General features: G+C 39.6%; 2 protein-coding genes across 3 annotated transcripts in view; one reads left to right on the forward strand and one right to left on the reverse strand.

Moving 5' to 3' along the window:
- Positions 1–7: 7 nt before the first annotated feature.
- LOC140937122 (PH domain-containing protein DDB_G0267786-like) lies at positions 8–12,671 on the forward strand. Its single transcript, XM_073386653.1, has 15 exons — positions 8–269; positions 1,379–1,521; positions 2,476–2,604; positions 3,069–3,183; positions 3,652–3,810; positions 5,538–5,632; positions 6,381–6,485; positions 6,638–6,800; positions 7,225–7,307; positions 7,671–7,775; positions 8,400–8,558; positions 8,939–9,064; positions 9,686–9,793; positions 10,307–10,418; positions 11,059–12,671. The coding sequence occupies exons 1-15, from the start codon at positions 221–223 to the stop codon at positions 11,430–11,432; spliced, it is 2,025 nt and encodes a 674-aa protein (XP_073242754.1). The 5' UTR covers positions 8–220; the 3' UTR covers positions 11,433–12,671.
- A 1,493-nt stretch (positions 12,672–14,164) lies between these two features.
- LOC140936357 (proto-oncogene vav-like) overlaps positions 14,165–25,051 on the reverse strand; it is a 29,842-nt gene continuing 18,955 nt past the window's right edge. Inside the window, exons 23-34 of one of the 2 annotated variants that reach the window (XM_073385823.1) lie at positions 24,012–24,233; positions 22,842–22,872; positions 22,652–22,748; positions 21,879–21,929; positions 21,528–21,583; positions 20,489–20,545; positions 20,187–20,303; positions 19,628–19,715; positions 18,795–18,894; positions 18,049–18,113; positions 16,248–16,313; positions 14,165–15,748 (exon numbers count right to left, since the gene is read on the reverse strand). In XM_073385823.1, coding sequence (XP_073241924.1) covers positions 15,686–15,748; positions 16,248–16,313; positions 18,049–18,113; positions 18,795–18,894; positions 19,628–19,715; positions 20,187–20,303; positions 20,489–20,545; positions 21,528–21,583; positions 21,879–21,929; positions 22,652–22,748; positions 22,842–22,872; positions 24,012–24,233 — 1,013 coding nt within the window. In that variant the 3' untranslated portion in view covers positions 14,165–15,685. Of the gene's footprint in view, positions 15,749–16,247; positions 16,314–18,048; positions 18,129–18,794; positions 18,895–19,627; positions 19,716–20,186; positions 20,304–20,488; positions 20,546–21,527; positions 21,584–21,878; positions 21,930–22,651; positions 22,749–22,841; positions 22,873–24,011; positions 24,234–25,051 lie in introns of both variants that reach the window. The other variant, XM_073385821.1, reaches the window with a different exon arrangement.

Consider the following 25,051-nt stretch of genomic DNA (forward strand, 5'->3'; position numbering starts at 1 on the left):
TTTGATGTTCAATATTTTCGTAGCGTGATCTCTTCCTCTTGAATGACGATGTTTCAACATCTTTCCTGCTCCACCCCCTGGATCTGGAATGCTTGTACGACACACGATTTAGCTGGATTTCGCAAGAGTTGTTGCTTAATAATACTCCCGCTCACGTTTGATTCGTCAGACTGAAAGTCAACTGTTCAGTGAACTCTTTGCGTTTATTAAGTTTACAGAAATGGGAAATTTACTACCTCTAGATAGCTCTAAAAAGCAGCAAATCGAAGGTAAGGTTCTTGCTTACTGTTTCGAACGAACCGGGAAATTGCTTTCCAATAGCCGGGAGGTTTCGCCTCTTACTGACGCACTGGAGAGCACTTTGCATTGCAGAGGTGTCGATTACTGGTGCAGGCTTCATTAGATTTGAACTTCATTTTCTAGGTACAAACTGAATTAGATCTGTGTATAAAAAAACGTACTCTCCATTCTCCATGCTGTCTTTGTGGACTATTGACCCGCCCAACCTTGTTATGAACCTGACACTCTACATGTAAATGTACGCCACACTTGCATTTTCTCATTAGATGAGCTTACTTTTAACTTTACTCAGTTAACTAACTAACTAGCTAACTCGAGCGCAAGTTTGCAATAATGGTAGGTAATAATAATTATGCACATGGCACAATTGAGGGGATTAATCTACATCTATAACAGTTTGGCATATCATTTGTATCTAAGTGCTTTGCTTTTGTGTTGAAGCTAAGCTTTTTTTCTGTGGTTGGGAAAGAAGCCTTTTAAGAATAAATGGGAAGAATATATCGATAGAATGCTGCTGCCAATTAAGCCTGCATGATTATAAAAAAATGCATAGTTTTCAGGAAAAAGTGCTGAAGAGGGTGAGACAGGGAGGGCTGTCTCCTCAGGAAAGTGTTGCAATAATCTCTGCAAACATCTGCAACACCCTAACCCTACCCTTGTGGAAAGAATGACATATTGTACGCCGTTACCTCAGCCTGCTGTTACCTATAATGTAAAGTACTGCAAAACAAAGAGCTGGAGGTTTCTGGAGAGCCCTCTGTTCCTTTTAAAAAGAGACCAAAAAGGCCAATTACAGAACAGCAATTTCCTCTCATTCACTTGTACATTATTTTCCTTTTTGTTTCCTTTTTGTATGAAATTGGGTGTTTTCACCCACTTCCTGCCAATGAAAATGTTCACTTTATTTCCCCTGCTGTTCACCATATCATGCTATTGTCTCAAAAGGATAATGTTTGATAATGTCCTTTTTTAGACAAAAAATGATTGTACCTGCATGTTCTTTTGTGTAATAATTATTCATATTGGGTCAATCTTAAAAAAAAAAAAATTCATCATCCACGAATTTACCCTTTTTCAGACATTGCAGAGGAATTTCTTAAGGAATTCACAATAGCCTACAATACTGCCTATGGAGTTGAATACACAAAGAAAACCTTGAAGGAGATAGATGCTGATTCATTTGCAGAGGAGAAACCTGTTTACAAATTATCACATAGACCAGTAAGTTAATATGGTTCGGTGGCTACTTACATGTAGGTGTTGCATTCTATCAGGGTCAAACATTTTTTTGGATTTTTTTATGTTCTGCTGGGGAAAAAATGTTTTTGGTTGGTTTGATTGATCAACTTGTTAAATTTTTAACTAGGTGGCATTAATTTTTAAGTGTTGCTGCCATTTTTGCACAAATTTCATGCATGAAAATTTGTTTACCCAAGCCTCACGATAAACTTGTCAACAATGCAACAATGCTGGTCTTCATGCAATTTTAAAAGCACTTCATAAATAAAACATGAGAGAAACAATGTTTCAAAGTTTTCAATACATTCTCTGATCCATAGATTAAAAAAGTGTTATCTTGGGAACTTGAACAAAATCAACCAAAACTGGTGTTGGTTTGATGAAGTGGTTGATCCCAATAAAACATGACCCTTCAACTGCCTATGTTACAGGCCAAAATAAGATTCAGGTTAAATTTTTTTTAACCTAGATTGATTCTCAATTTCCTCAATCAACCTAGGCTTAAAAAATTTACCTGAATTTGATTTTGGCCGTAACATATATGTCATGTATATATTATTTTTAAGTGATGTTGAAGCTTTTGATGATTAATCTCAAATTGCAGGCAGTGATTAATATTAGCTACAATGAAGGACAAAAGTGTTGAGACATCTCAATAAAATGGCCCCTTTTTGAACAGTGGATATACCTACCCCTTCCCCTGTGTATCCCCACCTCCTCCCCCCAAAACCAATGTTGCATTTTAGACCCTCACATCTTTCTTTTACTACAAACAACATTGATTTGGGAACGGAAGCATAAATTTACAGCGTTTAAATAGAATGAAATAATAAAATGTATGAAATTGTTGATAAAAGCACCTGTTTTAGACAAGTGTGTCAACTGCTTGCGTCCCTGATTGTAGGTCATTTATAGTTGTATTTGTAATTTTTATAGTGGGACACCTTCAAGAGTCCTCTAAGGATGGGATACCTTACAAAGAAAGGGGCAGTGGTCAAGAACTGGAAGAGGCGTTACTTTGTAGCCAAAGCTGATTACTCAGTAGACTATTATGAAAGTGAAGAGGTAAGTATATTCCTGAACAAAGAATTCAACAAGAAATCTTTGGCTTGTCTTTTGAAATCTGTACTCATTTTGATATTAGAGGGTTATGGCCTGTGAATAATCCTAGCGCTTCACAGTGTAAGAGTCTAATGCCCTTAAATTAATAAAACGTTGGCAGGTAAAAGGTATATATATGTATTAGGCTGAAATGATTCAACTTGGTTTCACTATCCTCAATGAAAGTAAAATTATGAAATTATTTACAATCATGAATAATTATCATAGGGGCCAGGAGGCAGAGGAAATTAAGAGTCAAACTAGTCAAACTAGGTTAAAACCATTTTATCCTGAACTTTATTTTAATCTTAACATGGAAAGCTTATTGGAGCTTCTATGACTGCATATTTTATTTGTAGTAAAGTGCATGCAGAAGTTTGCTTACCTCTGAAAGTGGTACAAATTATTTTTGTAATACATGTATACAGGCATATGAGAAAGGTTTCAAACCTAAAGGCACCATCTTTCCTTGTGGATATGAGGTTAATGCTAATGTTGATGAAACAATGGCTGAGAGGCTTAAGAATCTTGCAAAAATGATGGGTAAGGTGATTTTATGGCTCTTTGGAGATGAGAATTAATCAATGAGTATGTTAGTTGGCTTGTGAGAGTGATTGGGTGAGGAAAGGAACAAAATAAGAAACAAGTTAGGATTAAGCACTTAGAATCATTTACCAATACTCAGTGAGTTCAGCTAGAATCACATAGGCTTTTTGTAGACATCTCCTATTCCTTTTTTGCTTGTGGAAAAGGGTGGTCCCTTAAGTATGTATTCAACAAAGAAAATAGTCCGAGACAAAAATCCCTGTGGGGGCAATAATACAATTTGTACGATTAAATTGTCATTAAAGGCTTTTAATGCTCTTTTTACTGACTTACAAAGTAGATGAGATGCGATTGGTAACTTACTTTTGAGCGGTACTGTAATTTCTTTGTGTTACAAACAGTCTCATGACTGAGCACATGTATAGTATCACTGCAATAATAGATTTTTGATTTTTATTTTGTTAGGAGTGGATGAAAACGAAGTAGGAGCTCCAGAGAAGTTACCAGAACACACTTTTGAGGTGGGACATGATAGGAGAAGGTCTTATCTCATCACAGCTGAAAATGAAGAAGACAAACAAGCCTGGGTGGAAACTTTTAAAATTTGCTGCAGAAAAGCGAAAGGTAAGGTATACTGTATTTACTCTAATAAGTGCCACAGCGTTTATTAAATTTTTCACTCTTCAAATGTAACAGTACTTATTCTGGAGCGTTGTTTAATGATCGAAAGTTGTATGCAACAAAGCATCGTTTTAACTACCAACGGTATTATCATTTTCCATATTAAACTAACAGAATTGGCATCTTTTGGCTTGGATTATCAGGCCCACAGCACTTAACATTATTATTTTTTGGTTCCAAATGCAGTGACACTTATTTGAGTAAATATGGTAGATGTATTGTTACAATTATACAAACAGTGAAAAGTCATCTTAATGGTGTTACATAAAAGTCAGTGTTGATAGTAGAGTAAATGAGTAAAGTAAGCAAGTTGTCAAAACTTGATAGAGTCTGTTAATTACAAGAAAAAAATGCCCATAGTGTCGACATTGATGAAGCCCTGTAAGGGTAAAATTCCAACAAACGACGTGACTTTGAAATGACAACGTAAGACAAATTAAAATATATGGCAACAAACAACACGAAGGTGGGTTAAAGCTGCAACAGCAACAAAGACAAAAGCAGAAACAATAGAAAAAATGCAGACAGGTACATGGCTAATTCTTCCTCAATACAGTTTGTGAAGTGACAGGTTTTGAAATTCAGACTATGCACATGCATACCCACCCCAAGAGGGCCTCATTAACAGAGAGGAGAAGTCGTTACGTCACGTTGCCATGGTAGCGAAATTTTTAGCAAACCGAAAATTTGCTTTAAAAGTAAATTCACACTGTTTCAAACTTCATTGATCTTATTCATTTTCATTTAATTTGTCAAATGTTGGCAAAATTATCTGGATTAAACCTGAAAGGACCGTATCTGAGGGCTTTCTTTTCCCAAGGACAAAGCAAACTGTCGGAATAATGAGGTGTCCATATAAAGTGCATTGATTCAGAGAAAATGTAAGGGCTTTCTATCCCCAGGGACAAATTGAACTGTCCGTAATGATCCGTAATAATGAGGTGTCCATATTAAGCGGAGTTGATTCAGAGAAAATGTAAGGGCTTCCTTTCCCCAGGGACAAAACGAACTGTCCGCAATGATCCGTAATAATGAGGTGTCCATATTAAGCAGGGTTGATTCAGAGAAAATGTAAGGGCCTCCTTTCCCCAGGGACAAAACGAACTGTCCGCAATGATCCGTAATAATGAGGTGTCCATATTAAGTGGGGTTGATTCAGACAAAATGTAAGGGCCTCCTTTCCCCAGGGACAAAACGAACTGTCCGCAATGATCCGTAATAATGAGGTGTCCATATTAAGCAGGGTTGATTCAGAGAAAATGTAAGGGCTTTCTTTTATTCCCCAGGGACAAAACGAACATAGATCTGTAATGATCCGTAATAATGAGGTGTCCATATTAAGTAGGGTTGATTCAGAGAAAATGTAAGGGCTTTCTTTCCCCAGGGACAAAACGAACTGTCTGTAATGATCCGTAATAATGAGGTGTCCATATTAAGCAGGGTTGATTCAGAGAAAATGTAAGGGCTTTCTTTCCCCAGGGACAAAACGAACTGTCTGTAATGATCCGTAATAATGAGGTGTCCATATAAACTGCGTTTGATTCAGAGAAAATGTAAGGGCTTTTTTTCCCCAGGAACAAAACGAACTGTCCGTAATAATGAGGTGTCCTTATTAAGTGGATATTGTCCAAAAGCAGGATTTGATTGTATTAAAACTTGTATGGTTACAGGACTGAAGAGTGAAGACCCAGTTGGTCGTGCAGCTTTCAAAACTGCTATCTGGAAAACATACTGGAGACACAGGGTTACTGGCACGGAAGAGCAGGTTGGTAAAAAAATATGGCTTTAATTATTTTTAAGTGATGAAAATAGACAGTGATTTAAAGGTAGCATATCCACTTTATGTTTCTACCATCTACATTATGCTGGGCTTTGAGTGGAGGAAAGCTCTTAGCCAGAGGAAAACCTCCTGGAGCAATGGCTAGGACAAACAAGTTTAACAAAGTCAGCCCTTATATAGAGCATCATCTCTGTGATTTGCACCCAGTATATGCAATTTAGGCTGCCACATTAATCTTTGACTCCAAACTCTTTCCCAGTGCCATGTTTTGACAAGAGTTTACCTACACTGTATGGTCAAACAATGAACACCTGTATTAATGAGTCGTAACTCCTGAAAGGTGCCCACCAACTAGGGACTTTAACTTATGTAACAGTAATAAGTTGAAGATTAATGAATAAAATAAGTATTAGTATTTATGCAAACTAAGCATGAATCAGGAGTGCAGGGCCTCAAGCATCAGACAATGGCCATGGCCAGGTTCTTTTCAAGATGAATTCATCTGAAAGCCATGAACAAGCTCCTCCTTCCATTATTTCTCTTTAAACAAGATTTTATAACAAATTTAGGTCCCTGTTATTTTTCAATAATTTGCTTTATAGGGTGGCCCAAAAATATAATATATTATGATGGAATTGGCCAAAATCTAATGGTATTCATTACAATATATTTTTGTCTTCGGAAATTGGAACCTGTAAGCAATGTGACATGATGTGAGATGTATTCTCTTCAGGTTCTTAGTGACATCCTTGTTGACAGAATCAATTACCGTGTGATGACTTCTGTATACTATGAAATTAAAGGAGGCTGGACAATGAGGCAAAAGATCAGAGAACAAGTAAGCTATTTTATTATATTTTTTGACAAAAAAAGATCACAGACATGTACTGCAGTAAACTTATGGATTACAATGGATTCCACAATTTGTAGAATCTTCCGTTAATGTGTGCATGTGTATAAGAGGTATTGGTGTATTATTGATTCATGTAGGTTGTCAAGACACTTGATTCTCTTGTGATGGCCATGGTGATACCATCCTGGAAAGGGATGCAGGAATCTTCACAACAGATGAAAACTGTTCTAGAACCAACAATCAAAGACAAGAAAGATGAACTGGCAGCGGTACAGCGCAAAGTCATGTGGGATTTATCAGGTAAGCAATGATATAGACTATTAGCGGCCCTTTTTAGTTATTCTAGAGGGTTACGCGGTGAATTACACATCCGCTGTAACGATAATTGGAACGGTTTTTCCTTGTCCATTTGAAGAAGATCGGAAGAAGACAATTCAAATTTTTGTTGAAGCCACACGGACAACTTCAAAGGGGTAGTTGTTCGGCTGAAACCTCTGAAAAAGCTGATTATTCATTATCATGCGAGTTTTCCTTTGAAGAAAGTGTCTTCTCCCCAAGCTGTTCTTTAATCTTTTTTTTTTCACTGTGATTAGAAACTAATGTACTTGATGTAATATTAACAACAGTTGAGGTAATTTTAAAAACCTTGCATTGCAGAGACTATGCAGACGTCCACATGTTCGTATCTGATTTTTTTAACTGTTGATCCTACTTTTTTTCTTAGAACTGTTGAAAAGCGCAATGGAAAAGTTCTTAACCGACATGAAAGACACGATGAAAGAGATTGTCGAACTTCTTAAACCCAAGGTAAAGTGACCTTGTTTTTTCTTCCAGTTGCAGTTAACCCTTTAAGCCCCAATATCCACAAACAAATTCTCCAAACTGATCTCTATACATTTCCTTACAGAATTAGTTGGGAGAAATTGATAAAAGATCAGAGATTTTTCTCTTTGTGATTATTTGATTAATTCTCATAGATGTTGCACTCGACAATCTATGAATATTGTTAGGAGAAAATTGATGTTGGTCACTATTGAGACTTAAAGGGTTAGAATGCAAGGCTACCGCAGATGTCCCAAGTTTACTACCATTTCTATTCAGTATTTTCAACCAGAGAAAATGATGTAAGGGAAAGCACTCATCATTTTTTTTTTCTTTGATGTGTGGCAGATGGAGCAGGGCTTGACAGAGTTAAGAAAAATCTTCATCAAGACAGTTGACAAAGTCATCGAGGAAGCTGAGAGCACAAATGAAGTTGAGGCATCTTTACCTTCGGTATGAATTTAATATGTTCTTACACTAATTTGTATCTTTATCTGGGGTTCCAGCCTCGACCGTCGCGTTGTTTCCTTAGACAAGGAACTTTACTCTACTTTGTTTCTCTTCATCCAGGTGTATAAATGGGTACCAGCGACAGCGACAGTGGAGGGGGGGGGGGGGGGGGGTAACCCTGGGATGGACACGCATTCTATCCAGAGGGGGGGGAGTAGCAATACTCCTAGGCATGTTTCATGATAAGGAAACCAGGATAAGCTTCAACCGTTTGGGCCTTTGGCTCGTGTGCACCTTTATCTTGACCTACTTCATATCTTGGTACATACTTTTAATTTCCGCAGTAATAAAGACAAATGCAAGACATTACGTTACATGCTTAAACACTTGTACACTGCAATTATTTTTGTCCCTTTTTTGTCGTATTATGTCATCAAATTGAACAAAGAAATGAACTAATATAGCTACAGTCGAATCCTCTCTATCGACACTCTCTTAATACGGGCACCCATGTATAACGGACAGTTTCGTTTGTCCCGACGAAAAACCTATAATTATTTTCTCTCTTAAATTTACCCGCTTCACACGGACACTAATACGGACACTATGAATTTATTTTTCTTTTAGTTCTTTAAAACTTTGGACTATGTTCCTCGTTCGGCTTCGAAACTGTATGATGCTGTCAAGTGCGTTGCCAGTGCAAGTGATCTGCGTAAATATGATGACCGCATTAACAAGCTGAATGGCTATATAGTGAGAGACATTGGAAGCGATGCACTCGCTCAGGTGAGTGTCTTAGATTAGCCTGTGCCAGGCTCTGGGTCATTGTGGACGAGCGAAAAAAGCGAGCGAGCAGTGAATAGCGAACAAGCGAAAAACGGCAGGAAGAAAGAAGGGGAGAACCTGTAAGAATCTTTTCAAATACGTCAATACTTTTTTCCCGACAGTATGCATTTGCGACTCTTAATTTTTATTTTACTCCGTCAAACCCAGGTCTACTATAATTATAATTAGTTGTTGAAAAACGTTGCACGAATTGATGCTATTTACTGTGTGCGCATTTCATACAATGTATAAGTTTTACCATGTTGCGCGCCAAAATAACGTTTATAACCCTACCTAGGTTATGAAGCCATTTGTATTGCTGTGTTGCATTCCTCTTTCAGCTTCTGGATTCAGCGATGTTTACTTTTGAGGAGCGTTTTAATGAAGGAATCACTGGCACCGATGCTAATACAAACGGCCAAACTGCAGCGGATGTCATGAAAGTAGTCAAAGAAGAAGTATTGTTGGTAAGAACGCATATGGGTACCAATAGATACTGTAGCCTGCATGTGTGGCTAGCGTTCGAAAGGGAAGGGAAGAGGGGATTACAAGGCCTAGCACGCGGGCTATAAATACTGGGAAGGGGCAAAGCTAACCCCTGTTCCCTAAGGAGCATAGTATAAAGAGAAGGGGGCAGAGGCTGTTCAGTGGTTAGTGCGAAGCTGGGTCTAGCAAGTAGGGAATTCCCTCGTGAAGTTTTGTTTACTTTCCTTTACATTTCTTTCATGGACTCTCTTGCAGCCGTTCTACGTGTCACGACACGCCCCTGATCAAAGCGTGACGACTCAAAGGACGGTTGTTTAGGGAACTACTCCTTTCACCCCCCCCCCCCCCCCCCCAAAAAAAAAATATTTCCCTTCCTGTGTGTGATGTATTCCGCTACAGCTATCTTCCTAGTCTTATCGACTATATATCATCATGTGCAAGCATGAAACGAGTTTGTAAGAAGTGAATACAGTCTTTTTAGCTGGAATTTGAAAGTACTAGTTTTCCCTGTTACACTACTCGTTTCGCCACCTTACTATTCTGCTCCATAATGTTTGTGCACTTGTTTTTATGTCATTGCTACCGTATACTTTGATCAACAGAAATTTGACGTAGATAAGAAAGTCGCTTTAGACGAATATCTGATGAGCGCATTGATGAGTATGCTCGTACCTCACACGCACAGTCTCGCTGATGAAGTCTGCAAACCGGTAACATTTTACTTCATTTGTCACTGACGGCTTGTAATTGAACATTCTCTAACTCTAAGGGCTTTTATTCACATCCTCAAGTTGTAGTGTACGTTCTTCGTAAGGTGAAAAAGTGGAAAAGAAAAAATGGGAAAACGAATGAACCTTCAATGGTATCAAGTCCCTCTCTAAACCATCAGTTTTTATTGACGTCGTCGCGTTGCAGTGCACGTCCTTATCGTCATAAACGGCTGACTCCAACTTTTTAGACTCTTCCCAGACCCCAACTTTTCAGAGCTTCGAGATTTAGCGCTTACTGCAACTTGCGCGCATAATAGTTTCAAATGTACCGAGGGGTCGGGCGTCGAAGTTTATAGCGCTTGGAAGGCGGACACTATTTTTTTCTTTCTCTCTTTCTTCCTCCCAACACTTTTCCTTCTCGCCTACTTCCATGCTATAAATTTTCTCATCAGCACTACTCTGATCCTCAAACATCCAATGAATTTATTGTTTTTTTCGTTTAACTTCTTAAAGATGATCAAACCAGTAGAACAGAGTATCCCAGACCCCCTCCGTCAGGCTATCTCACTCAGTGACAAGTATGACACATATGTCGAGACCAGCATCCGGGACACAATCAAGAAAGGTGAGCGGCTGCTATGTGTGGGGCCTGGGCGTTCCTTTCTCTGAATTTTCATTTCCAGTCCTGCTCACACGGCCGAACAAAACACGTTTCTAACGGAAGGACAAGTTGGTTTTAACGCCCAAAAAATCCATCCACTTTCTTGTTGTTTAGACAGTCCAGTTCTGGCCCTTCTCTCTCTGTCACGCAACGCCGGTCTCCCTCTTCCGGCGTTGCGTGACAGAGAGAGAGGGGCCAGACCTGGAGTATTTTTTAGAAGGCCAAATAGTGAATGAATTTCAGGTACAACCCTTGTATCAACCACATTCATAAAACGTGGTTTAAACTTTTAAATCAACTCCCTCTTGTCTTATCTTGTCTCTATTTGGGGGTATGTACCGAATGGGAACTATGTTGGCTCACTCAGCATCATAAGTAAGTGTGAGTACGGTGACATTGAATGCCCAAAAGAATTCGTAAAAGAATTGGAATTAATTGAATTTATTTGGAACAAACATTATCCGATTAGCTGAAATTTTGCTTGTCCAAGGGGATTAGGATGAAGGGTCTTTTTCGCCAAACTTTTAGTTTGCCTCCCTCCAAAGAAATCGTTGAACCTATCTTTCGTGTTTTTTTCTAAATTTCCGTTCTTCCCTTTTGGCAGTTTGTGGTGTCGGCAGAGCCTCGGCGACCCAAGCTGAAGCTAAGAAGGAATCCACTGCAGAACCGGCAAAGTCTGGGGAACCCAAAGCCGAAGCAACAGCGAAAGAATCCGAACAGAAATCGAGCGAACCTAAAGCCGAAGAAACAGCGAAAGAATCCGAACAGAAACCCAGCGAACCCAAAGCCGAAGAAACAGCGAAAGAATCCGAACAGAAACCGAGTGAACCCGAAGCCGAAGAAACAGAGAAAGAACCAGAACAGAAACCGAGCGAGGAACCAAAAGCCGAAGAGAAGTCGAGCGAAGGCGGAGAAAAACCGGCAGAGCCCGAAGGGGAAACGGAAGAACCGAAAGCCGAGCAGACAACTGAACTATAAAAATGAATTTGTAAAGAATGTAGCTAAAGTGCCCTGATTACGTGAGACCAACCTAAAGCTGTCCATATAACCGAGCTGAGCAAATAATTTCACAGTGCTTGCTTCTGTTCAGAGGAAACCCGGAAACGTGTCCGTCGTCAAACTCTTTCGTCTTCAGTGGTCTTAACTGACCTTTCCATCAAAGGGGGCACTTGGTTCGAAGAATGAATGTTAAGTTGTTTTAAAGTTCCCAACTCTCGCTTTCTGCTTTGTAAGGGGCCCGCGTAATTTCCTCATCTTCAAGATTCTCAAGTAACCTCCTTCTCACCGGCCAAGGACGTTCTGTTTGTCTCGCGCATGCAGGGCCTACATCATTTTGTTCGAAAGTAGTTTAAAACATGACACGACATCGACGGCAACGAGAACGTTAATAGAGCAATAGGTTAAAAGGTAACCAAGCAACAACACGTGACCGTCGCTGCATGACTACTACGTGGAGGACGTAAACACAAGGAGAAAAAGGTTTCTTAAGCTAAGCTTTCTGAATTTTAGGGTACCGTTCGTAGAAATTCAACCACAAGAGGATTAGCCTAGCGAGTTGGAATGCCGGTAACCGTGATGAAGTTTGAAAAGGAATTTACTATATAAGTGACGGTTTTTTTTTCAGCCGTCGTGGTTGTGGTGTTTTAATACTTAGCCAATAGGGTGCTCGACACATATTTTATCTTTAACTTACGAAAAAAGAGGAAAAAACCTTCAAAGAAAAGGTCGAATGAAGTTATCTATTGCAGACAATCTCCGGATTCGTGAAATAGTACATGTATAAACAGCTAAAAGCAGAATATGGTACGTACTCAATTGTTCATTGAAAGTTATTTTTGTGTAATTTTTGAAGAAAGAAATTGAAAATGCTTTTTTCCATAGTTTTATAGAGCTACAAGTAGAACTTTTGTACAAAGGCAACGTTATATAAATTTACGTAATTTTGTACTACGTGACTTGTGGGACGTTTATGCCAACGTTCTTTCCTTATAGTAAATGACAATTCAACCTCAACGCATTCAGTTCTATTCTTTGGCTGATGTAGACGGCTGTATTTGTTAAGCAAACGGTACATTTTCATTTTTACCCTTTTGGATAAAACGGCTCCCATTTCGACCGTCTTTGTTTAAAAAAAAAATCGCAAAGAAATCTCTTTCACGTCGCCTTGAGTGTATGAAGTAGATTTATACTTTTGTGAAATATCTTTTCTACAATGTGTGTTGGTGTTCCATATCTCATAATGTCAAAAGGACTTCACCCTCAAAAAGGAAATGTCAAGTTCGAGGTACATTTATGACTATTCTAATCTTCCGAGTCTACTTTATATTTGGGAAGATATGAAGACATTTTACAATACCTCCTGGATAAAGTTAATCGGGTAGAAACCTCTTATTTATACCCTTAAATGGACCAAGCGGAACATGTTTATAGTTATAGCCGGTACTCCAGGTCATGATTCTACTGGTCTCCTCCGTCTCCAATACTCGGCCCATAAAGATGTGTCCTTTTTCAGCTACATTGACGGAGGATACGTTAAGTCGTGGTTGTCGCGTTAGGGAAGGAAGAAGTCATGATATACGTAACAAAGACATTATTTATCCTAACGTCGTTTTGTATATAAGGTTGTCAACCTCGAGATATATCCATCCAAGATAAGAATAAGTTTTTCCTTTACTAACTGTACTAGCACGATCAGTAACATGTAACCGCTACAATAGTTGCATTTCATAGTATCTGGATTTGAGATCGCGCCTCATTCTCGACACCAGAGCTCACGCTCGTGAGAGAAGAGCTCTGGGGTCGAAAATGGATCGCGTCTCCGAACAAATTCGATGCGCGCGCATGCAGTTGTTATCTTTTATGACGACAGGTGACGATAAGGATCTGACAGTTGTCAGTGCGCCGCGTAGAAAGTTGTGTCGCGTTCCACTCCATGCAAGTTATTTGTAATACCACGAAAGCTTGTTCATCGAAACACCCACAATCTTTCCTTGTATAATGGAGTTGTGAATTCGTGAAACGACATCAAAAATGGTAAGTCTGCTTTTACTAGCTACCACAGTTTTTTTTTTCGTGTCAGAACAGTCGTTTGGAAGGGATGTTTTTATAGGTTCAAAAAATAGAAAACAATTGCTTATATGATCGTTATATATGATCAAATGACCAAAGATTTGATCTCGCAGTACCGGTGCCTTTTTTAGCTTTTTTTTTTTAAAGCAATGATCGCTTCGTTTCTGAAAAGTCAATCCAGGGCCTTAATTTCGATACGTTGTGTAACACTTTTTGTTTGGATTCCGTTGCTGTGCCTACTAAATGGTTTTCCCTGATGAAGGCAACATTGCCGAAACGTTGGAGTTTTATTTGCAATTATCAGCGCTTCACTTATCACCTTCCCACCTACTAAATGCCTACTGAATCTTGCGCGCGCCACGCACGCGCAGTAACAATACCAACGAAAAGGATGTGACGATGCGTCCCCAATCTCGTTCCCAGCTAGCCATTCCGCTGGACAAGGGTAACGTGGACTCTGGGAACGAGTAGGATACGTCCCATCATGCACCAGGTAGTTTAGATATGACGTAAAGATACTTTCATAACCTTGTTTGTACTAAATATCTCTGTTGACTTAATAAGTTCAAGGCATTTAAGCATATCTCAGTAATGGTATGAAGCGCTTAATGGGGCCTTAAACTAATTACAGTCTCAACTCATTCCATTTGAATTGTTTTATTAGTGTTTCGCTTGCATTACAAATTCATTACGCAAAAGCTAAAGAAATCTGACGAATGAGTTCATTTGTACACAAGATCATCGTCTAGGTATAATACAGCAGGGAACTGTACAAAAGGAAAAGTAAGAAATACTAGAACATAGTAGCATCCAGGACTACCAATATCGCGTTGACCATTGCCATTTGCTCAGCTGAGTTCCATTCACCGAAAACGGCCGCGAAAACCTGAACCTGGTATCAGAGATCAGGTAGAGGAAATGAAACACGAATGTCGTTTGGCATGGAATTCTGTCCACGGCAAGGCTACCATTTTTAGACGTTCCGATTGTTTCCGAAATTTTCCCCTAGAAAGACTCAGAACGTCATGATCAGTTTACTTTACAACCGGATTTTCCGGAAACTTTTTGTCAATGGTAAACGAGTTGCGTCTCACTCCTTCAGTTGAATTTTGGCGAATAGACAGCTCTCATTTTGTTGGAAAAATAGGGGGATAAAATTAAATATCGGGATAACTTTTCCTAATTTTTTGGAGGGATTCAAGTATATAACGTCTGGTTTAATAAGTACGACGGCGTCAGTAAACTACAACCATAAGGATGCCTTTGAATATTTCTTGGATATTGTTTCTACATAAAACAACAGCAAGAAAATACTCGGGCCCAGTCGCCCTTGTTCACCTTGGTTTAAAACGGACTGGGCATGAGTGAACTGCGATGGTACTTCGCTTAGATCCACGCAGTTCTAATACTAAGGAGACTGGGTTCAATACGACTCCCCCTCCCCCAACCCACACCCCCATAAAAAGAATTCCCATGTGTATTGCTGGTTTGCACGTGACGTCACGGCGGCCGTGTTGGTGGTCAAGAACAAAAGGATTTCTCTCCTCTGGGAACTAAATTCTATTTTCACGTAAATTCTTCGAGAAAAAATTCTGTTCTATTGACCCCCAACATGGGTGCCTTGTCACATGGTTGCATACCAAGAATTATAAGGCGCAGCATATCTTCAGGATTGTACGATATTAATGTAAGGATATGTGTAGCTTATCTACGTATTTTATCCGAAAATTATAAATAACACAATCATTCCTCGCAATATATTTGCGGGTAAATGCCTTTTAACCTCACTGAAAAAGGTAAATTCCTATTCATTAAAACACTGCTCTATGACATGAACTTGCCAGGCAGGTAACATTCATTCCTGCACGTTATAATTAAAATATTGTCCTATGATATCCTCGACTTGGCACTTGGTCATAATAGCAGCTTAACGTCGACCATTGTCCTTTATGGATTTCTATGTAAGTATGTCTGCATGAGCGTACAATTTCATTCCAACGTTCATTGGATTAAAACGTTTGCGCTCTGGCGACCCTTTTTGGCCTATCATATTCCTTGACGTGGAGCTTTGATCCTCAAAGATTCAACTTGGTATTTCACATTTGACTACGGTGGCTGGAAGGTCGGTTCAACTCCATGAATGAATTCCACCTAACAATGTTTTAGTTCTTAGCTTCCATGTTTTCTTTGAGGACCTCTACGTAATTCGAAGGAAAGTAGCCAACCTGTATAAATCAAATCAATCACCCAGTGAATCAGTCTATCAATCAATCAATCAGTCAGTCAGTCAGTCAGTCAGACAGTCAGTCAGTCAACGAATCAATCAATCAATCAACTTTGCTTGGTATGGATGACACCAACGGGCATAAACACACGACTGCAAAGCATTGGGGAGAAGAAAGAATCCGAAGACAAGATCCCAGAACAAGGACGAACGCCATTTACATATCTTAACATAACTCTAACCGGCGCCGAACCGGGCAACATTGGGAGATGAGCATACAGTTCAACAAATTTCCTCTTCGATGATGGTTCATAAATTCACAGCGGTCAAACGCAACGTGTATCCCGCGAGTTTTTATCTCAAGCAAACTTAAGACTATGCGTAATAATGATCGGATGCTTTTATCTGCATGCCGGTTAAAGACTGCGTTTTCTCTCACACTGATAGTGTAAACCAAGAATGGCGTAAGGCACAGTGGAGTCTAAAAACTAATAACTCACCTGGCCGTCACATTCTCCTTTCCACCAATCACCTTCTTTATTGAGTATAAGAATCCTAGAATTTCTCTAAAGGACAAAGAGAGACATGGTTTAGTGGCTATAAACAGAATCTCCACTCATGTACAGAGAAATCTCTAAGCTGAGGAGTGTCCCGACTATTAGAATCAATGCTGGTTTACAATCCACTAGTGACACAAAATTTCTATCCAATTAAACTCAAATGAACACAAATCGAACAGCCACTGTGACAGAGATGCAAACCTCTAGAGATCTAAAATCTGGAGACTCTATCTCTTGCACGATCCCTCCTCCCCCTCCCCCGAATGCCAACAAACCCCCACAAATCGACCCAGCCCCCAAATTATGACAGTCACTGGAATATCTTAGGACATTATATGAAGTCTTACCTGAAGTACATACCATCAAAATTCGCATTCATCATTGTAATGACGAAATAGTCTTTGTCAGTGACTGAATAGGTGGAAAAATGCCCCAGAAACCGTAAAATTTTGGGGCGCAAAATGGGGTAAATTCAAAACTGAAACACAGTACGGGAGATCGGTGCTGTATCCGGGAGAGTTAAAAGCCCCTTGAGCGTGAAACCATCCGCAACGATCAGGCCCTGGTTGCAGCTCAAAAGATCAATGAATAGCGCTATCCACTTGATAAACCGCTATCCAATGGACAAGTTTCCTGCCAAAATGACGCTGGTTCACGCGCGCACGTCCTCGTTTTAGAATGTAAAGGTCTCTAATGATTTATCTATTAGTTAGCGCTGTCTACCTTAAGAACAACTGGGGGCTGTTAAACAGTAGGAGCACTGAGCCAAGCACTTCAAGCGATGCTAAGTAATACAGTCACATATAACTGCCCCTAGGGTTCTAGCGTCCACCCAACACTATGATTAGTGAACTTACGCAGCAGGACGGGAGAGGAACGAAGACGGCAAACCTTGTATGCCAAGTGTGATAATAATTTTGTTTTGAAATAACTTTTCGCCAAACTTCACTTTCCTTTAAACAGATCTTTTTGTAAAGACCAGAAAACATTAATGTTAAGTGAAAATCACGACAAAACTCGCAAGTTTCTCACACACGAGTGTTTTGCCGTCCTCTTCTTCTTGCCGTCCTGTTGCGTAAACTCACTAATTACCACTTGTGCCACGACCGCTGGGCAGCAAGCCTTGTCTCGATGTTACCCTTGTCTACGACAAGGGTAACTTCCAGTGTAATGTGTAATGTGTCGATGTTACCCTTGTCTACGACAAGGGTAACTTCCAGTGTAATGTGGATTAACTGTTGTTCTTTTGTAAAATAAGTAAGTGAAAATAACTGAGCTGGACCTTATGAAGGAGTGAGACTAAAACAAAATCCCCATTACTTTATGTGGAAGAAATTCTAAGGGATGGCAACTGAATTAAAAAGACGTTAACTTTCAAACTTTGGTTAAGTGGAAGAAACCATGCAGTTTAATTTCAGAACTGACAGTTTTAAAGTAGGATGAAACAGAAAATTGACCGCTCCAGAAATACCATAACATACCATAATGCTCTTTGTGGTCACTCCAAAATTTTGCAAAAGCATTGTCTTAAGTTTCTCTTGGGAGTTAAAATGGCCCCAAGAGAAACTGAAAACGATGCTTTTGGAAAACTTGGGGTGACAAACAAAGAGCATTATGGTATGTTATGGTATTTTCTGGAGCGGTCAATTTTCTGTTTCATCCTACTTTAAAACTGTCAGTTCTGAAATTAAACTGCATGGTTTCTTCCACTTCCACGGTCAATACTGGAAATTATCGCTACCTGAATTGATATCTCTTTAGCGTTTCTTGCACTGTAGGGATACATGGCTTTGGCCCAACCAACGCCTACAAGTAAATAAGCTAAAAATATAACATTTTCTTAAATAAGATTCAGAGCAACATAAAATAAAGAAGATTTTCTCCTATACGACGAGCATTGTGCTTTTCGAAAACCTATCTGAGGATTCAAATACATGCAAATACATGCAAAGTAAAAGTCTACATAAAATTGGATTTCTTTTTACCGAAATTTTATTCGCTACTAAAAAAAAGTGGGTTGAGATGCAAAAACACTACGACCGAGGAGATACTCGAGCATATCCGTCGTGCAACTTAAATGATGATGACACTAAACTTGAAGAAGCTAAATCTAGACATTTTGCTTGACTAAACTTGTTCTACATACGGAAGCAATCGAGAAAGATTGATTGCATTGGCTGCTTTCATGGCTTTTCATTGGCGCTTTCATCACTCACGTAACATTGCTCTACCACATCAAAGATAGTGTTAGCCTGTTGCAGGCGTTTAGATAGTAGAGAGAAGCGTTCAGGTGGTGGGAAGCGTGTTATGTACTGCCTCAACTCCTGGAAAAACGCTAAGATAGTGTGTACATCGAAGAAGGAATGTTCACCGAACTGAACGTTAACTCTGCAGAAATCTTGCCCATTTCACCATACCTGAGCATTTTTTGGAGTTACTGCTTTAAATTATTTCTTCCAATTTTCAACGGGCTTTAAGAGGCCGTACCTTTTCCTTTATGCTCTTCGTTCACTCCACGCCGAAGTTTTGTGTCCAGGCCTGGAAAACTAACGCCCAGAGTGTTTTGCTTATAATATTCAACAAGTTCCTGTTGACAAAACAGCAAACAAACAAAGAAGTAAACATCGAAACTGGATTGAAAATAAGTTTCAATTTTATATCCTATTGGCGCCATTTGCTCAGAAGATGGAAGCGCTATCATACCCGTCATACCCGTCACTTACAACCCACGGGAGTACCCGCTGGTTGTCAAACCGTCAGGAAACGATAGACTGGTAGCAAGACACACGTGCGACCCTGAAAACTTTTTCTGTCAATGGCGCGTAACTACAATGGTCGTCAAAACTGCTGTAACGCGTGTCGTGTTATCTCCTACCACAGTTGATTTAAATATTCACTAGGTAAGGGAATAATGAAAAGAAGGTTAAGGCATAGTTATTAGAGGAGACTGGTTATGAAAAGCGGCAAACATCAATGATAAAAACAACAGTGCTGCAGTTTATGTTGGAAGCACCCTGAAAGTGCACAATCCTTTGTTTTCTGTTGGCAAATTGTTACGGAATAAATTAATGCAACGTTTTTATTGGTCAATACAATCAAAATGATAGGAATTCTTTTGAACGTTGTGCACTTTCAGGTCCACAAAAACATATAACAAAGGAGTCTGACGGATTTCATAACCATTCCACTCAATTAACTATGGTTAAGGTGGGTGAAGAAGTTAAACCGTGAAAATTTCATAGCTCTTCGTTCATGTTTGACGAGAAATGTAGCCTCCAAGAACACAGCTCTAAATCTACCAGAGGAAAAATGCTACTTACCTTAACAGATCCAAAGGCGATCGCTCTTGTCAAGTAGAAACATCCGTCATCATACGGGATTTTAATGTGTTTTACGTTATTTCGAAATCTATCAAAAGAAATCAAGCGGTAACTGATCAGAAAGTGGTTTAGAGTGTCCCCTAGAATACCTTTACTTTGCACTGTTTGGGTTTGTGATTGGCTCAAAGATATCACGCCACTTTCTCAGCCAATCAAAACCAACTGTAATTTTCTTTCGCGCGTTTCTCGCACTTGCCACCGGCCCTCATGTTCTTGCTTCAACACGTGATTGGTTCATGCTAGTGCTGGGCCCTCTTCTGATTGGCCACAGTAATTGACAGACAACCCAAGTAATAAGGTGTTTAATTAAAGGCAAGTAATAGAGACCTTATGATCCGACAACGACGACGGAAATGAACACTTCGCTGGAAAACTCAATATGCATTCTTTCATTCGTCTAACAATTATACTAAAAAAGCCTTCAGTTTGCCATTTACAACAGATATTAAAAAGGAGCAACGTGTAAGCAAACCATCAAAATACAATTCTTTGCTCTTACTTCACGGATAGCGCGTATTCTCCGCTTCTGTTCACACTCTCCCTTATAAGGAAGGTACCGTCGCTTTTGTTGCGCAGTTCTGTTTCCGCTTGCGGTCTGTCCATTTTTCCAGCGAACCTATCAAAGTTGAGCAGTGATTTAGTGAAACAGAAACCTGTTAATAAAAGCGTGAAAAGTTGACTTTCGGCGTCATCACAACACCATTTCATGTTCCTGTCAAAGAAACCAGGAAAATGGAAAATCTCTTTCAAAAGAACCATCAACGCAGCCAGTCATTAAAAGATGAAAATTACATTACTTACCAATTGAAACCTGTTAACGAGGCTTTCAAATTTGCCGGTGGAGGAGACGTATTAATTCTATGGAAGAAAAAGAGAGACAAGACACAATTATTCATTTTTTAACAGACACCTTCGATTTATTAAACTCCAACTTACTACGTATGGCAAGGCCTGCAGCTTATAAACAATCCTTTGTTTAGCATAAATACAAAAGTGAAAACAAACCTATTAAAGAAACTATTTGTCTTGACATCTATTAGTATTGCATTGCTACAACTTGTTTTCAGCGTAAACAAAAACTCGCGCCATTTTCCTGACCAATAACAAGTCAAACCGGAAAATAAAAGAATTTTTTGGCGCCCGCTGAACTTTTCATTTTGCACTGTCCTCGCCTAAGTTGCCGAGGCAACGGTTGTGACTAGAATGGATACCCCAAAGTCAGATGGTAATCTTCACTTAAAATACATGATGGGAGTCTTATATCTTAAAGTAGTAAATAAGAGAAGAAAGAAAACAGAAGAAAAAAGTAGGTATTATGCAAGACTTGAACCCGCGTCATTTGATGTACAATACATATCCGTATCCACTACACCATCAAGGGCTAACTGCCGAGACCGGTTCATTTTAACGTACTTTACACGGCATTGATCATTACATTATTGAAAGATAACTGTTTTTAAAACAGTGCTTAACCCTAATCACCGTACATCGGTGCTAAGCCCTAGTGTATGCAACTCTTTTCCTTGCACAAGTCTCCTACTCTGATTTCCCCACTTTTCTGAAAGTTCTCGTGCCCAATAAATTCGCATAGAATAGCGTGGTATAGAGTATAGCGTTGTGTAATAAACATAAGGTGCCCAACCTGATTTTGAGGTAACCATTCTAGTCACAACCGACGTTCTTGCTTCAACTCCTTAACGAGTGACAATAAAGAACGTCCAGGAAACAGATAAGACAACACTGAGGCTTTTAGGAGAGTCTTTTCTCGCTATGAAGAAATCCAAAACGGGGCAACAAGACGCGACTGCCTCATTTTTTCAACGACACAGAGCATACTTACTCATCTCTTTCTCTTATCGCAGCTTCTTCATACCGTGATGATGATTGTTTCATTGTCTGAAACGAAGCAGGACATTACCTTACTGTAAATATTAACCGGCAAGGTCTATTTATGTAAGGACATAACAATCCTGTAAACGTCTGAAAAATTTCGCGACTTTGCTGAGCAATATCTTCTTTGGCTTTGGACGTATCACCTTTTAACTCGGTAACTTAACAAATTTTAAGGCCCTCTTGCCAACAGTGTCAATGGATATTTGCTTACTCGCCTTCATCATACGCTGAGAAAAAAACAAAAAACTTGGAAGAGTCTTTTCGCTGTACGTGTTCAGTGAAGTATGTATTCACCTACCACGTGACTTTGAGGGAAGTAGCCTACTGCTCCGGTCTTTCTTGACCGTCCCTATTAAAGAAGAGAATCAAGAATCCAAACGTGAATATCGTCATTTTATATTTCGATTGTATAAAATTATCATTATATTTGTTTGGAATATCGAGTTTTCACGGCCTGGAGAAAAGTTCAAGCCGAGTTAACCTTCGACAATGATTCAGACTTTGCTTCATTTCTCACCTCCACTGATTCTTCGAGTTCGGGGGTATTCAACGACGTTTGATTTTCTCTGGCCAAGTCCATCGTGAATTCTCAATGGTATATAAAAAAGATTGCTCCAATTTGACCTAGTGCTAAAGGTCTAATCACGATTGCACTTGCAATTATTTCAACTCCACAACATTTGTTTACATAACCCGGCAAAGGATGCGTTTCTCACTTTGTGTTTCACGCGCATATCTTGTGATATGCAAATTCGCTAAGAAATGGTATGTACTACGCATATGCATCAGCTGAATGTGTCATTTGACCATGGAATGATCAGGCGAAGTGATTGTTTAGCCACACAAAAGACCATTTGCAAGACCACGTTCATGTTTTTGATAGTGAACTGGTACTAGCTTGCTGTCGAGGCTACGACCAAAGAGCCTCGTTTGTATATCAGACCCAGTTCTCAATCGAGGGTACGAAAACGGATTATTGTGCTGCTGTAATCCAACGACAACGGATAATTTTCAATGCAGTGTAAGAGCAAAACTAATACTATGACATGATGGTCTGTCTCCTCAGCTTACCTCCCACCACTCGGGATCTGATCTACTGACCACTTCGATTTCATCTCCAGCTACAAAGGTTAAATTAGGGAGGCCACGAGGAGCTAAGCCAGCAAAGCTGCAGATTACAAACAACTGTGTAAGCACAACTCAACCACTACATAGGGCAATTTTACTATAACTAACAGATACGATAAAAGAAAAATCTTACTTTGATGTCGCTACACAAAGACCAACAGTTCCTTTGAGGGACATAAAAAGAATGGAAAGAAACAATCAGCAAAGGACAAGACATTTACTTCTAAACAATACCGGTAATTCCTTTGATTATCCTGGGCGGTATTTATAGACAAAGCGTAAAGGCTCGTGGGGCCAAGCAAACAAGTGAAAAACAAATACCGTAAAATTCCGAAAATAAGCCCCTCCATGTCTAAGCCCCTTCAAATATAAGCCCTCCAAAATCGTAACGCAAAAAACCCTCCGTTAAATCGCCCCTTCGAATATAAGCCCCCCGGGCGGCTTGTACTTGGAATTTGCCCTCGAATACAAAGTAAAACAAAGCAATAATGATAAATTTCCTTCCCACTACAATCTAGCTAACCGATTTTATAATGCAAATTTCCCTCCGTACATAAGCCCCTCCGAATATAGGCCCCTCCAAAAATAAGCCCCTCAAAAAGGGCCTTTGAAAAATATAAGCCCCGGGGCTTATTTTCGGAATTTTACGGTAATTCAAATAAACATAACAAGGCCGAAAGTAAACCAGTTTGCTATTTACACGCGTGGTGAAGGAGTTTAACTCAGGGGGTAACGTGAACAAATCCAGATAGCAGTTGGGGAGGTAGTTGAACTCGGGGCCTCAGCATTGCAATTCCAACACTCTAACAACTCGATCACGCAGCCTCTGTTATTTTGATCTTTCCGCCTCTCGCACACTTTCCATTTGTCAAATGCCCGCCCCAGATGAAAATATTGTCATTGATTAGAGATATACTGAAATTCATTATGTAAACAATTTACAGATTTACTGAAAAACGACCACGAAGCATAAAAAAAGAGCATCCACTGACGTTAAATTGTTTGACATAAAAGCTTAACTTCATTTCATTTCTTTTTTTAATTAACCCTTTCACTGCCAAATATGGCCAAAGACAAATTTCGACCAAAGTTCCAAATTTCATTTTCAAAAATTTTGAGAAACAAATGGCATCATGTGAAAGTACGGACAGAGAGCTTTTATTTGAATGGTCACATAGACTCAAAAGTTAGAATCACCTTACAAAACTCCATCAAACACTCTGGCAGTGAAAGGGTTAAGAGGTCCTTCCTCCTGTAAACTTTGAACACTACATTGTGTAAAAATACATGACAAATAAGATACCTGCTCTCAATCTAGCTGGTAACGAGATCTTCCTTTCCTTTCTGCTCAAATCTGGACTGAGCGTGGGCGCGATGGGCGATGAAGTTTGTTTAGGAAAGGGATTCCTCGATGTAGACACAGGGCGAAACGGTGAAGTACCTGAGAACTTGTTGTGGAGTCCAGGACTCGCTCGGCATGCGCTACTCTTGGATATGCAATCTTTGTGGGCAGTGGAATCGCAAACTGTAAATTAAAATAAATAGTAAAGTTTCCCGCCGGATAATGTCATTTTCCCGCCAGATAATGCTATTGTCCATGCGATAGTATCATTGCCGAAATTAATATACAATGGGACGTAACGGTGAAGACGTCAAAAGGTTAGGCTTACAGTTGGTGTACCGGAATCAGTGTTAATGTTCACTTACACCAAAAATACACCATACATTTTCGTAACATAATAAAATCACAGTTATACAAAAGGGTGATGAAACTATAGAAAAGTGGCATAAAGTCACAGTGATAGTAAAGGGTGATGGAACAGTGGAACTGTGATAGTAAAGGATGGTGGAACAGTGGGCAGTGATGGTAAAGGGTGGTAGAACAGCGGAACACTGATAGTAAAGGGTGATGGAACAGTGGAACAGTGATAGTAAAGGGTGGTGGAACAGTGGAACAGTGATAGTGAAGGGTGGTGGAACAGTGGAACACTGATAGTAAAGGGTGATGGAACAGTGGAACAGTGATAGTAAAGGGTGGTGGAACAGTGGAACAGTGATAGTGAAGGGTGGTGGAACAGTGGAACAGTGATGGTAACGGGTGGTGGAACAGTGGAAAAGTGATAGTACAGGGTTGTGGAACAGTGGAACAGTGATAGTAAAGGGTGGTGAAACAGTGGAACAGTGATACTAAAGGGTGGTGGAACAAGGGAACAGTGACAGTAAAGGGTGGTGGAACAGTGGAACAGTGGAACAGTGATAGTAAAGGGTGGTGGAACAGTGGAACCATGATACTGAAGGGTGGTGGAACAGTAATACCATGTTACTGAAGGGTGGTGGAACAGT

This window comes from Porites lutea, chromosome 5 (genome assembly GCF_958299795.1).
Source record: "Porites lutea chromosome 5, jaPorLute2.1, whole genome shotgun sequence".
Classification (NCBI taxonomy): Eukaryota; Metazoa; Cnidaria; class Anthozoa; order Scleractinia; family Poritidae; genus Porites; species Porites lutea.